The sequence below is a fragment of the Lutjanus erythropterus genome, chromosome 7, assembly GCF_056507025.1.
Source record: "Lutjanus erythropterus isolate fLutEry1 chromosome 7, fLutEry1.hap2, whole genome shotgun sequence".
NCBI lineage: Eukaryota > Metazoa > Chordata > Actinopteri > Lutjaniformes > Lutjanidae > Lutjanus > Lutjanus erythropterus.
Window position 1 is genome coordinate 19,210,636 of NC_139323.1, and position 14,171 is coordinate 19,224,806.

General features: G+C 40.7%; 1 protein-coding gene across 1 annotated transcript in view; it reads left to right on the forward strand.

The window, feature by feature from the left end:
* The first annotated feature begins 4,920 nt into the window (after positions 1-4,920).
* Positions 4,921-14,171, forward strand: part of tle2a (TLE family member 2, transcriptional corepressor a) — a 56,915-nt gene continuing 47,664 nt past the window's right edge. The window contains exon 1 of the mRNA XM_084723081.1: positions 4,921-5,550. Within this exon, the coding sequence (XP_084579207.1) occupies positions 5,527-5,550 (24 nt within the window). The 5' untranslated portion in view covers positions 4,921-5,526. The remainder of the gene's footprint in view (positions 5,551-14,171) is intronic.

Consider the following 14,171-nt stretch of genomic DNA (forward strand, 5'->3'; position numbering starts at 1 on the left):
TCCCCTCTTTAACTCGACTGTGTGTTGATTTGTATTCCAGGGCTTATTTTAAATTGAATTTTAATTTTTAAAGGCATAATATACTGCATTTTCCTAGAAAACAGTGTAGAAATAATCATCATCCATGACCCCCTAGAGGTGTGAGGTGGTGGCTGTATCTGCACAGACCGTGCCTGTATTTTCTTAGTTTCTTAGTTTAGTGTAGCAGCCAGCCTATACATACAGGTTACATACAGGTATGCAGGTTTTGAGGTCAGGACTCTTTATAAATGTAGCAACCAATGGTTTCATCGCATTCATCATCTCCTTCCTCTGCTCTCTGTCTGTGAGAGCTGCAGAAAGAGTTTTACACACATACACACACAGAGCAGATTGAGGGTCACATCAGCTGTATTCACACAAAATCCAGTGTTGTGTGTGCATGATTATTTGCACTTTAAATATTTTTAAATATTTTCAGGAAACATACCACTACTGTGTGAGGTGAGAATGGCAGAGAATGAAATGGAAATAGTGAAATGTGGGCTTTTCCACATTAAAAAACATGTACTCAGTGCTCAAAAACCAGCATGTCCTGATCTGTATAGGCTTTACTGGTACTGGAGAAAATGGTCAGATGGTTTACTACAGAATGATTATTGCAAAATTGTAGGGTGGAGAGGTTTTTTATTCTGAAGACCTGATGTTTCCTGCTGATGTTTTACATAGTTGAACAGTTTTCAGAAATCAATTGTACAAGTAACACTGACGTGATGCTGCTAGATTTGGCCTTTCAAGACTGGAATTAAAACAAATACATGATCGAACAAGGAAAGGCAAATAAATGCACGGTGCATCAGCAACACATCCTGCTGTTGTTGCTGGAGTGGATTTTTCTTTTGAGTTAGATTTTTAGATTTTCTGCACCTCAAACTTTTTTTTTTTGATGGGATTTCAGTTTACGATCCCACAAGCACCAGGCAAGTGAAGCTTATTGATCCAAACTCTCTCATTGCGCTGCCTTCCAATGAACAAAAAAAAATTCGTCTGCTTGTCTGGATGTCTGTCCACCAGACATTGTGCAGTGTTATTGGGACATCATTTAGTGCTAATATCATAGTCACAGCTTGACACTAATATTTCTGTTGGCAACCGCAAAAGCATGAGGCCGTGTGAAGTTTCATGGGAAGCAAACTTGTTTTCATCACCTCATTTAAAAGCCACTCCCTCCTGATGTTTTGCTGCTCAGTGATCATTTAATCATTGTATGGATAACTGGCGGTTTGGCACTACTGGTTTGTCTTCCTCGCCTTAAGTTGTGTGGTTATAAAGAAATGCTGCTGCTGCTCCCTCAGGCACTTTTCCACTGTCTTTCTTGCCCTCTGAGACAGGTGAGTGTAGGTGAACATGTGTTTTGCTGCACTGTAAAAAATGAACTATTTGTTTCAACTTGTGTTTTAGTTTTGAGTTGGGTGGATTTGACATTTGTCAAGATTAGGTAATTTTGTAATGATTCAAAACAAATAAACTTCTCTAGTCAAATGAACTTGTTATTAATTTAGTTGTACTTGAAAAAACATCTTCAGTGAGCTTAAAATATTAGATTGACCCAACAACTGTTCATTCATGCTGTTGAACATTACAATCAGATTTTATTTTATTTCAGATTTTCTCAGTTTTAAAAGTCAGTTCTTCATTTCACATAAAGATCTAACAGCTGCAGCTGCTCCTGTTGGAGATATTTTGTTCCAGCACAAAGACACCATATGAAATGTATTAAATTTTAAGAATTCACTACTAACCTTCATCATTTTTAACAATGTTTTCATTATTGTGAAAAGCATGTTAGGGACACACAGCAAGTTTCCATTATGTTTTCTGTAAAAACTATATAAAAAAAAGAAGGGTCTTAGGGGAGTTTTAACTCTCACACAATGCATGCTGGGACGTTTTCTAATATGCTGTTCCTGTTTCTTTAGAACATCTTTAGGAAATAGGCCACAGTTCCAAGGTGGTTTTCTTGCTGGGTTTGGCCCCCAGCACCTTTGGGCTGAGTCACGGCTAACTGAGCTAATGGCAGTTGGCAGTTAGTAAGTTACTTTGGCAACAAGTTAAGGTATCTTTCTAAACTCTGTAAACAACCTCAGTACTGTATTTGCTGTCATCTTGGAGGCTGTGTTTGTCCGAGAGACCGTCTTTGTGCACTGGGAGGCTGCTGAGCCTGGTTCTGTTGCTCATTAATGGCAGCTAACAGCTAACCGTTATGCTTAAGTACTTTAGCAACAAGTATGTCCTTCCTAAAATATGATCCACTTTCACCCAAATCAGTGAATAAAATTATAAAGTTCTGCTTTTATATAGTGAGGCCTGACCTCCAGAAACACTGCAGTCCACTTCTGTGATTCCAAGCTCTAAAATGTTGTAAGCAAGAAAACATTTCATTGGATAGAAATTTAGCTCAGGCCCCTGAGTGCAGGATGCCTAATCAACTGTTTCAAATTGTTTTCCAGCAAAAGACAAACTCTGACATACCAATACCCAAGAATTTCTACGATATTACTTTTTTTTGTTACTGTTGGGCCAGATTCTGGTGTATAGGTGACATACACCACAATACCACAAACAAACACTGCTTTTGACTTTGAAAATTTCCCTGTTATGGGACTAATAAGTTAATATCTTATTGTTTAAGGAATATTTTTGATGAGGTGATTGAACTCTGTACAGTGCATTCATTCAACTCATCATTTCAAGTCAAAAGACTTCAGGTTAGAAGAATTGATGTTTCTTAAGTTTTATCATAAATTCTAGATATTTAAGTTCAATCAACTTGAATAAAACATGTATTTATGTTAAGTTAATGAGAAAAAGATAAGTTTATTGCACCTGATCGTATCTGTTTTTTTTATTACAGTGACTCAGCATACATGTGTTTGACAGAATCATCTCTTTACAACCTCACACAACTGAGTTAGTCTAAAACTAAAAGCTCATGTAGCATTACGACCATTGTGTCCCCGTCCCATTGTGGTGGGGCCACTTTGATATCCCGTTGCTCTGAGCCTCTGTGGAGGAGAGAAGGGCACTGTGGACTTGGTGTATTTAATCATTGGAGCTCAGCCAACACACACACACACACACACACACACACACACACACCTAGCACACATACACCTAACACACTCCTTCATCTGACCTGCCAATAGCAATAATATGTGTCCTTCACTTATCATTTTCTATCATCTATATTATTATGCCTCCCCCCAGCACAACGCAGCCTCATACATCCTTTGCACCCCCAACCCAGCAAGCAGTCCCCCCACCTCAACACACACACACACACACACACACACACACACACACACACACACACCCCAACATGAAACATCTTTCTGTGCAGCAGCAGCAGACTGCAAAGCACTGCATTCCTCATGACTTTTTTTTTCTAATAAATGTGATCCCAGAATCCGGGAGGGAGAGACCAGTGCTGTGCATTAAAATTCATGGGAAAAAAATGGCAATAAAATCTTTCTGTCTCTCCTTCTTTCTCTCCTTCCCTCTCCACTCTCTCCCCACTTGCTCCCCTCACCCTTCTCTCTTTTTCATTCCCTCACTTGTCTGCTCAACACACACACACACACACACACACACACACATGCACACACACTTTTTTCATCACCCGTGTGCACTCTCCCTCTCGTTCAATCTCTAACCCTCCTACTGGCTCGTCTTTCTCAGCATCCCCCCTGCTGTCCTTCATCCTTTATTCTCTTCCTCCTCCTCCCCTCCCTACCTCCCCCTCTGCCTTTCCTCTCTGTCTCTTTCTCACACACACATATTCTCACACAAACACACACACACACACACACACATACACACCCATCTATATTTTCCAACTCCACCTCTGGCAGGTTGTGATTTCCACTGTCAGAAATTGCTTTTTCAATATCTCTCTCTCTAATTATGAGCCCCGCCAAAGGGGTCGTGCCACCAGAATACCAATTTTTCCACCATTTCTCCCTTCGTCTCCAGAATAATTCCCCTTTTTCCAGGTAACAACAATGCAGCACATTCAATATGTGGCCATGCAAGCGTTGCAGCATTATCGCTGGTGTATTTCTGTGGATTCTTGGGCTCTTATTTAGATGTATTCAGTCTTTTCATTCTCCCTGTGGTCATGATTAATTTTTGACATCCAAAAATGGGCAGGATGATGCAGAAGTTGGAGCAAAAGTCTATTTATTTCCACATCAACAAGGACGAATCGGGGGCAACGTGAGATTTTTCAATGCATTGACGGTTTTGTGGGGAGAAAAAGGAAAACCACTGAATCTTGATACAGCCACCACCACACAGCTCCTCAATCACTCCCAGGAAGGGGTTAACCTCACAGAGCAGTTGTAGCCTGCTTGATTGACGTGCGGAGCATTGTGCTACCTGCGCCCTCCAATCAGCAACCGGTCAGTGCGCCCCACGTGGGTGTCCCCGACGGTGATTGGCTGATTTTACCAGTGTTTACTGTGCCGAGGCCGAGCCCCACGTGGAGATCTCATTCAATCACCGAACCCCGTCTTTTCTAAAGAATATTTTCTGTGCACTTGTCTTAAAAATTAAAAATTTCTAATTGTGTGGATAGATTTTCAATTACATGGCTACACGAGGATAAAGCTAATTACAGTGCAACAATAACAAGCAAAGGTTTCTTGGCAAATATCGTCGGGCTATTTGAGAAAGCATTGTGTGATATGCTCGATGCTCTGATTTTGCCCAGTATATATAACTTTAAAAGGGCAAAGATTTGATTAAATTATTTTTTCTCTTCATTAGGTTATTAATTCTGATCAACTGTAGAGGAGAGGGGGGAGGGGAGGTGTCTTTAGGTCCCCCCCCCCCCCTCCTCCTTCTTAAAGAAAGCTACTCATATGTTATGTCCCATTGAGGATCAGAGAAGGGGGGAGTGGGTGAGAGGAGAAGTGAGGGACTGGAGGGAGTGTTGTGTGTGTGAAAAGAGTGCAGGCCAGCAACGAGCGAGACAAAAGAGGCTGCGGCTGCATTCAATGTGCCGGTGGTGTGTCCGTCTCCGAAGCCACAAGCAAAACCACATTTCACCCCCTCTCTGTCTCTGGCCTGCTTTATGCTACACACGGCGAGATAACCGGGGAGGGAAACCAAGAATTGCGATATAATTTGCTGGAAGTTGAGGACTTGAACAGAAGAGCTTCCCTCTGGATTGGACCGGGTGTTTCTCCTCTCCTCTGCCCGTCCGTCCTTACTACACCACCGTCGAGTGAGCGCGGCGCGGCGCGCTGCGGTGCGGTTTGGGGTTGGAGATATAACCCAGAACAAAGGAGTCTTGAAGCGAGGAATGAGCGAGCCGAGACTAGCTCTGCCATTACCTTTGAAACCGGGCCAAATGCCTCTCTGAGACCAACAATAGTACATCGGCTGCTGCTCGTATTTCTCGACGAAGCTTTCCGCCCCAAAAGGGAGAAAGAAGAAGGACAAAAAAAAACGCACACGGAGACACACAAGTCGGCGGCGGCTACAATGTTTCCTCAAAACCGACCACCGGTAAGTAGGCTACGCTACTATGTAACCGTCTACACGAGGATATTGTTTCATACGAGGAACCTCCATTGATAATTTTAAACCTTATTTAGTCGAAATTGTTTGCCTTTGTCATCCTTGCTGTGTATTTCCGGGGATTCCTCCTCCTTTGTGGAGGAAATATGATCCTCTATATGCTGATATACACAACCTAACATGTTGTTTGTCTTCATATTAACGCCCTGTGTAATCTTTGTCTTATGAAGGTCAGGCAGATTGCTGTCAGTAGGGGTTTACTAAGGCAAAGCCCACCTTAAACAGCGTCCAACTTTGACTGTGTGTGAATCTCATGTCCTTCGTGGCCACCACCACCACCAGCAATAGCATAGGGCTGTGTATTGGCAAGAATCTTGTGATATGATACATATCACGATGCAGGTGTTATAATTCGATATATTGCGATACTGTAAGCAGGGTGATATATTTCTGATTTAATCTAATTTCAGGGAAATTGTCAGAATAAAGAACACACCACCATATGCATCAAATCTGAGTTTAAAAAGTTTACTTTTCTATGCAATTGAACAGTTAAGATTAAATTTGCACATAAATATTGGTGACTGATAAATTATCAGCCAGTGTTGGTCTATCCAGCTATAAGTCCATATGGGTCTATATAGGCATTGGTGTATAGGCTAATAACTGATAAATATCATCTGATAATCTCATTAGACAGATTATGTGAAAGCATTTAATTTGAATAAATGAACATTTGAAAAACCATAACTGTTCTTTGTTTTTATAATAACAGTCCTGTCATTTAGATTTGGTTTGGTCACAGCTCTGAAATATTCAGTCATCCATCTTTGTATCTTTGTTTTTTCAAGTGAAAAAAATCCACATCATATGTCCGTAGTTAAGATAGATAACATCCAGGATGGGAAATCAACTTTTTAAAATGTGAACATCTACCAGCCACTGACAGATAAATGTTCAAATTCACCAACCACTCAATAGTAAATCATTATTTTGCGCCTGAAATCTACAAGCCACTTTTACATTATACCAGCATTAGGTTGGTGGATAGGGGCGGGAATCTTTTGGCACCATTCGATTCCGATACAGAGGACCACAATGCATTTCTAAAATGATTATCAATGCATCTTGATGCATCAACATATTAAGCCTTTAATCCATCGGGGTCCTGGTCAGATAATATCCATCTGTAGTTGCTCACATTCAGCCATCTTCACAAAAAGTCAAGAGATCACCTAGTTTAGAAACTAATTATGACACACAGGTTTATATTTGTTACATTTCACCGCCTAGTCGTCCAATAATACAAAACTGTTACAGGTGATTTTAATGCCAAGCATTGAATTCTAAATGTCAGATTATTGACTTTTCTGGATTGATTGTAATTGTTCAAGAGAGAATTGCAAACCATCTGAAAATCAATTATTTACCCCGCCCCTACTGGTGGCTGGTGCTAATTTTCCACCCTGATAACAACACTGCTGTTTTGAAGTCAGGGGTTTAAACACAACAAAAAAATGAACCAATGCCATGAATCTTTGCATGTATCACGATACTGTATGAATTCACCAAAACACTGTATCACAAAACATATCATGATATTCAAGTGTATCGATATTTTCCTACGCCCCTGCTGTCAGCAGGGAATTACTGAGGCAAAGCCCACCTTAAACAGTGTCCAACTTTGCTGAGTGTTTTTGTGTGTAAATCTCATGTCCTTGGTGGCCAACACCACCTCCACCAGTCGAGAAACTCCTTCTATCTGTTTCCACACTGTTGTGGAGTAGTTGACCCAGATGATGAAGTGTGTGTTTGTTTGTCCCCTCCTTATGGGTTGTGAGAGGGTGAGGTGGGGGTGAGTCAGCTTTGGCTTGTTGACACCTTCACTCAGTGGTCTGCCCTTTTCAAGTGCCACTCATTTTTAAAAAATGCTTTTTGGCTTTTTATTCCTTCTCAATCATATCAAGGGTGATATTTATGCCCCTCACTTGCTGGATGGACTTGGATAGATTGAAAACTGGAAGTAGGGATGGGTGATATGGCCCTATTAATAATATCACAATATTTTTAGGATATTCTGTCTTGTTATACACATTTTCATTAAACAACACATTGTAAATAGTGCAAACATATGATGCCAGGACTAGGAGATATGGAGAAATCAAATATCACAATATGGATATAATGATGAAGGCAAATAATAGAACAACCAGAACAGTCTGATAAGTTCAGAAAATTACACCACTTTCTGTAATGCAGCCTTTAAACCCAGGAAAAGACAATACTTATGCCATGCCAGGATATACAAAATCTAAGACACTACTTAGTTTCATATCATGATATTGATATAATATTAATCTGTTGCCCAGCCCTCACTAGAAGCTTCCCAATTTTAGATGCCCAGTAATGTTGCTGTCAAAAATGAAAAGGAAATCGGCATGCTGTTTTTTGAGACAGATCTCAGCGAGGTTAGGAGCGATATTCATGCTGCATGGCTTTAATTTGTTTTAGTCGAGTTAGGTGGAGGGCTTTTGAGCTGACTGAAATACATAAACACTGGTCCTCCAGCTGTGTGAAGTATCAATTAAGACCTGCTCATTTGCCTAACCCTCATCTACATCCCTCAGCCATGCCACCCTGCACCCCACCCCTGACAGTGTTTTGACATTCATGTCCCATGCATTGAAACCAGATTAAGCACACTGTGAAGTATAACTTCATGTGAATGTGTGTGTATGCCACCGTAATTAATTCTTCTCACAAATTCATTTATGTGAGGCCCCAAAAAGATGCATTGTTTTAATTTTTGTAGCTTTTGTGTGTTTGCATAATGTTTAAAGGGATGGTTTGGATTTTTTGAAGTGGGGTTTTATGAGGTACTTATCCATAGTCAGTGGATGCATGCTCCCAGCTTGAAGAAGCAGCAGGAGTACTGGTGTAGGAAGTTAAGCAATGCACTCCTGTGGGCTGGGTCAGCAGCAAAATGTATTTTAACCACCTAAAAATCAATATCAGTTTAAGTGTATGCTATATTTGGAATATGTTCACCACCTTAGCTTGTACTTTAGCTTCATCTTACAGAACACGGGAGGTGGTGGTCTACCTCTGCCCTGGATCAGTCAGGTTGTTTGGGTTATTGTGTGACTTTGGTAAATCCAAACTAACCCTTTATAACACTGAAGTCACACAGTAACACTAAGAAACTAACCAATCAAGGCAGTGGTAGACCAGCAACTCCTATCTTCTGCAAGGTAAAATGAACTAATTTTGCCTGTGCAGTTTGGTTGGTTTCGAAAGAACAATATTTGGCATATATCGTGGCAGTTTCACGTCATTAAAGGTTGTCTGACAGCAAGCAAAAGCAGTGAAAATATTGTAAATTTTGTGCACATTTAAACTGATATTGATCTACTATCTACTTTCACACTATTTCACCTAAGTATCTCACACAACTTCGCTTCAGAAATTCCCCTTAAATTGCACTGCTATGATGCATTATAACTTTTATTTCATCCTGTCCTTCCTTTGAGTGATAAAGGGATCTTGTGAGTCCCCTCTATCCAAACATACAGCGCATACACAAACATCACACACACCAGCAGCAGCAGCTGTGTATGTAGTGTAGCTGACTGCAGGAAGGCAGGGCAGGAGGCAGACTGTGGGTCTGTGGTTTGCACTGTAAACCCAATCCCTCTCATCCAGCCTCTCCTCGCTGTGTTCCTGTGAGAGCTCCAAACCACATCTTAATGTATGGGCAGGCGTCCCAGGGTGAGAGGAGCAGACTGCGGCGGGTCTGGGTGGAATGTTTAGGCCAGCGGTCCCGTTTCATTTCAACCCTCCACAGATCTCAGGCTCAGCAGCACCATGTGAGAGACACCCGTCCTCCTCGGAAAGTCTCTGGCCATCGGTAGCTCTTGTTTGCACCTCGGAGTGAAGGGCCACTCAACCCGGCAAACTGTTTAATCTCTGAAATGCTGGGCTGGCAGTAACCTGTCATCACTGGCTACTGGTCTGCAGTGAAGCATGTGACCCATATATTACATAAACACTTGACCCATATTAACAAATGTAGAGTTTTTCTACATCCAATTATAATTAGGAATTAAGTGCATTTTGAGATCCTGCATAAGAGTTTGTGGCTTCTAGCATTTAATGTAACCTGCATGTTTAATAGCTTGGTTGTAATTGTTTTCTGGAATAGACCGTTTCCACTGTATAGAGCACACACATTTGTAGTGCATACTTTCTATAGTGTAAAGTGAAACAGACAAACATTGAAATTTGAGTCTGTATTTTTAAGCACACATCAGTTTGAAGCTTAGTTTGTTTGTAAAACAGGTAAAATATAAATATAATCACGTTAAACAGATCAAATTAAGGGATGTTAAAGATTTGTCATCAACTGATTAATTAGATTAAAGAAATTATATTCAAAGTTTATTAATTGATTGTCTAAAAATGGCAGTAATTGTGCCTCATTTTATATTGTTGTTGTTGGGCATAGCCATTTGTTAATTAAGGAAACACAAAATTAAACTAAAACAAGAACAGAAAAAAATGAAAATGAGAAAAACAATAAAAACATGTGCTTTGTCTTAATTATCAATGATTAATCAAATATCACCTTGATAAGCATGTCCTGATTAACTTCTGTACATACCTAAGATGAGCTTATCCTCACATCATTACATTAAAAATCTAAATGTGTGAACACACGTGATGATGCAGTGGTGTCCACATGACATAAACACGGCTTAGAAAAGTTCTTGAAAATGCTTCAGGCCCTTGTATGTGCACAGATGGTTTTGGGATTTTTGCCAAATAAAGTCGACGAGCTGAGAAGTGTATAGGACATGGCAGGCATGGCTGGCTGTCTTAAATCCTTAATGTTCTTTCAAATCTGCCACAGTGACAGAAACGTACAAAGCTACACCTCAGACACAGACAGAAAAGGATGATGATGAAGAAAAAAGCAACACATTTAAGGAGAATATAAAGTGTATTCAGATCAGCAGCTAACAGTTTATTTTGCTGGCCTGTAATGTTACTAACAATGTAACACATACCTATGGCCCACCCGAAATAACACAAAATTATGACATAAACTAAATTCACTTACAAAGACAAACTGGCGACATTTTCAAATTCTTGATTTCTGTTGGTTTGCTTTTGGGCTGAAAGCATGTTTCTGCTGCCATATTGTACCTGAACTGTGGGAGATAATTAAATTATCAGTGACTGATTAAAGACATATAAAGCTCTTAAAAGTCAAAAACCCCTCTACCAAGCATTTTAACCTGAACAATACCCCTGGCTGGGGGAGGGGTTTGTAAAGAGGCTACTATTGTGGGTGAACCTTGGTTCAATTCTTGTAGTTTAGGCCATTGTTGATACATTTTGATAACAAGTGTTTTATAATCTAAAGAGCAAACAGTGTTCACACATGTCTCTCACACGTTGTCATGTTTGTTATATTATTTAATCCACTGATCTGGTTGCTATCCAGGCTGTTCATTGCAAACATTAGATCAGATCCTGGTTCAACTTAGTTTTAGCTGCTGTATGTACTATTGTAGTTGTTGGTACACAGTTTGGATGTGTTTGCCCCAATCTGTTCTTCCATATAAATATATTGGATTAGATAAAGCAGTTTGTCTGGATTTGTTTATGACCAATTGTCTTACTCTTGCTTGTCCCAATGGGCTGCCTTGAAAAGCTCATTTAGCTAGCGCAGTCTCCATGGACTTTAAAAAAGTGCAGAAACTCAAGACGATTCCAAAGTCAGAGTTTTCTCTTGTATTAATCGAATGAACTTGTTGGCAGTCAACAGACTTCAGCATTTGAGGCTTTTTGTTTGTTATGTAATGGGTTAGTGTAGCCTAAGCTGTTAAATTTGTCAAATATGTAATACAAAACAAAAGCTATCCAACAAATATTGGCCAGCACTTGCTATTATGGTAACCATTGCAGGGCTTCCCCCCACCAAAGTTGTAAGGCCCGGTGGCAAATATTATTTGAAGAGGGCTGACACCCAACTGTCTTTTTTTGCCAAGAGCCTGGCGCTGGTGTCTGACCGATGGCATCATTAAGGTAGTATATAAGTGCTTTCTGTGATAACATCATCATGATTGGAATCATGGAAGTTCAAAATTTTAACAAACCAAAGACAATTTCATAGTGCCCAACACTTAAGTTGGTGTTAAATGTTGGCTTGAGATTTGAAAAAATAAATCAATCAATAAATCAATAAAAAAGAACTTCTTTTTTCAAGATCAATCTGAAAAATCCAGTGTGTAAGATATGGGGGGATCTATTGGCGAATATGGAGTCGGCCGATTGCACCTCCATGTTTCTAAGTCATGTCTTGTAGGGAACCCAAAATTTGCAAAACTCTTACAAGATTTGTTCGCTCATAATGTGACAACGCTGTTAAAATTTGGGCAGGTTTAGGGACCGAATACACTTGATTAGTTTTAGGGAAAGCCCGTGTTTTAGGTTAAGAAATCTTTTGTGGGTCTGAGGTTCTGTTCTAGACATGACCACATTTCTACAATAGCCCGGAACAGACAAATTAAACACTGGATCTAGATATGGCCTTTTACAAGTTTTAGTGACCACCATAGGTTCTCCTACACAGGGAAGGGTGAGTTGGTTGCAATCTGTAATGTCACAGCTAGTTGCCACTAAATCCTACACACTGGTCCTTTAATGTAAAGATCCACTGCCTGATTTCGGAATAGTGCCCAACTGGAAGTGTAACACAAGTCACAGTTGAGTTTCAAAACATCACCATTGAATTCGATCGGTATTTGGGAGCCTCATCATGAAATCAAGAAATGTGATTCATTATGGAAGGGAGGCAAAAAACGAAATACTTCCAAGTATGACTATGTGATTCATGTGTTTCCTATCTCTTCTAATCATCCCAACCCCTTTTAAGGAAGTTGGTCTTTCTAAATTAATCTAGTCAGTGAAGATGATATGGTCAGGTAGGAGACAGAGACTGTTGTGGGGAAAGTACTTTGTCCTCAAAGCTAGCATAAAGCAAGCCTCCACTTCCCCAGTCCTAGCATGCTTTTAGCTCTTTATCACCACTGTTGTCCAGCGGTGAGAGTGTGGCTATCGATCAGGAGCTCGCCTGCTTTGCTCAGCCACCGATTAGATGTGGAGAGAGAGACGGAGACAGAGGAGGGAGAAGAAAATGAAGGAAAAGAGGCTGAAGGGATCTCAGGTTTACACAAGCTGTTGTGGAGGTGCGTCTCGGTGGAAGGAACAAACGAGCGGAGGGGGTTACCTAATAAAAGAAGGCACCTCCAGCAATTAAGCCAGCTGACAGACAAACTGTGGCGCTTCACTAATGTGGGCTGACAGCAGGGAAATTTGAATAACGAGGCTTGCGGGAGGAAGGAGAGAGGAATGAGGAGGAGGTAGAGGGTGTGGGGGGGGGCTGAGAAAGAAAGATGTGTGGTGCTAATGAAACAGGTGCCTGGCAGCCCCTCCCCTCCAAGTGCAGGAATCATTGAGATATTATCAGCACGTTCCTCCATTGCAGAGCCAAGCAGATAGCCACTTGATGTAAGGTGGGGGGATGAACCTGTGTCTTTTCTTCCCCACTGTACGCCGCTTTAATGAATGTTGACAGTCGTGTTTGAATAATTTGATATAAGAAGCTTTAACTTCAAACGCTCTTTGAGAAAGGACAGTGTATTGACATGTTTTCTGTCCCTCCGAGATGTGGAAGAGAGTGTTTTAGGCATGTGTGTGGGAGGATACACAGAGATACACATTCAGAAATGCTATTCTGGGTTAGACCTACTGTCACTGCGTCCTTGGTGGTAGTTGGATGAGAGAGGGAAAGAGGGAGAGCTTGGTGGGTGTTTACTCTGATGATCGACTCTGTGGGTAAGCAGTGTAATTAGTGGCCTGACTAATGGGCTGAGCTATATGAAGGGAGGCAGCAGCACAGCATCTTCCCAGCTAAAAGGAGACAGACAGAGAGATACAGCTCAGATTAAACAAATAAAAAACTGTGATCGAAACATTTGGCAAGGTATTTTTTTAGCCATGTTGGCAGCATGGCTCCAGGGATGGCAGTGAGTCAGTCAATCCCCCACGTTGGTCCAGACTGAAATATCTCAACAACTATTGGCTGGATTGAGATAAAATTTTATAGATGTTCTTGGTGTCCAGAAGATGAATCATTGCTGACTTTTGTGATCCCCTGACTTTCTCTAGTGCCACCATGTGGGTGACATTTGTACTTTTGAAATGTCTTACAACTATTGGATTGCCACAAATGTGTTACAGACATTCACGCTCCCTTCTGGATGAATTTTAATATTTTTGCAATCCCCTGACTTTTAACGTAGTGCCATCAAAATTGTCATTTGGTCAAATTTCCAATTGGTCCAGTGGTTTTTGGTTTGTCACAAAATATCTGTAAAACTAGTTATATTCCTAACAATCTCATCTGTAATTACGCGAATTAGAAAATGATAACACACACTAAACTAAGTTGGTTACATGGAAAAACACTATCCTGCTTAGTATTGGCGCAGTGTTTTGAGCATGTTGGCATGCTTATGTTAGCATTTAGCACAAAGTACTAG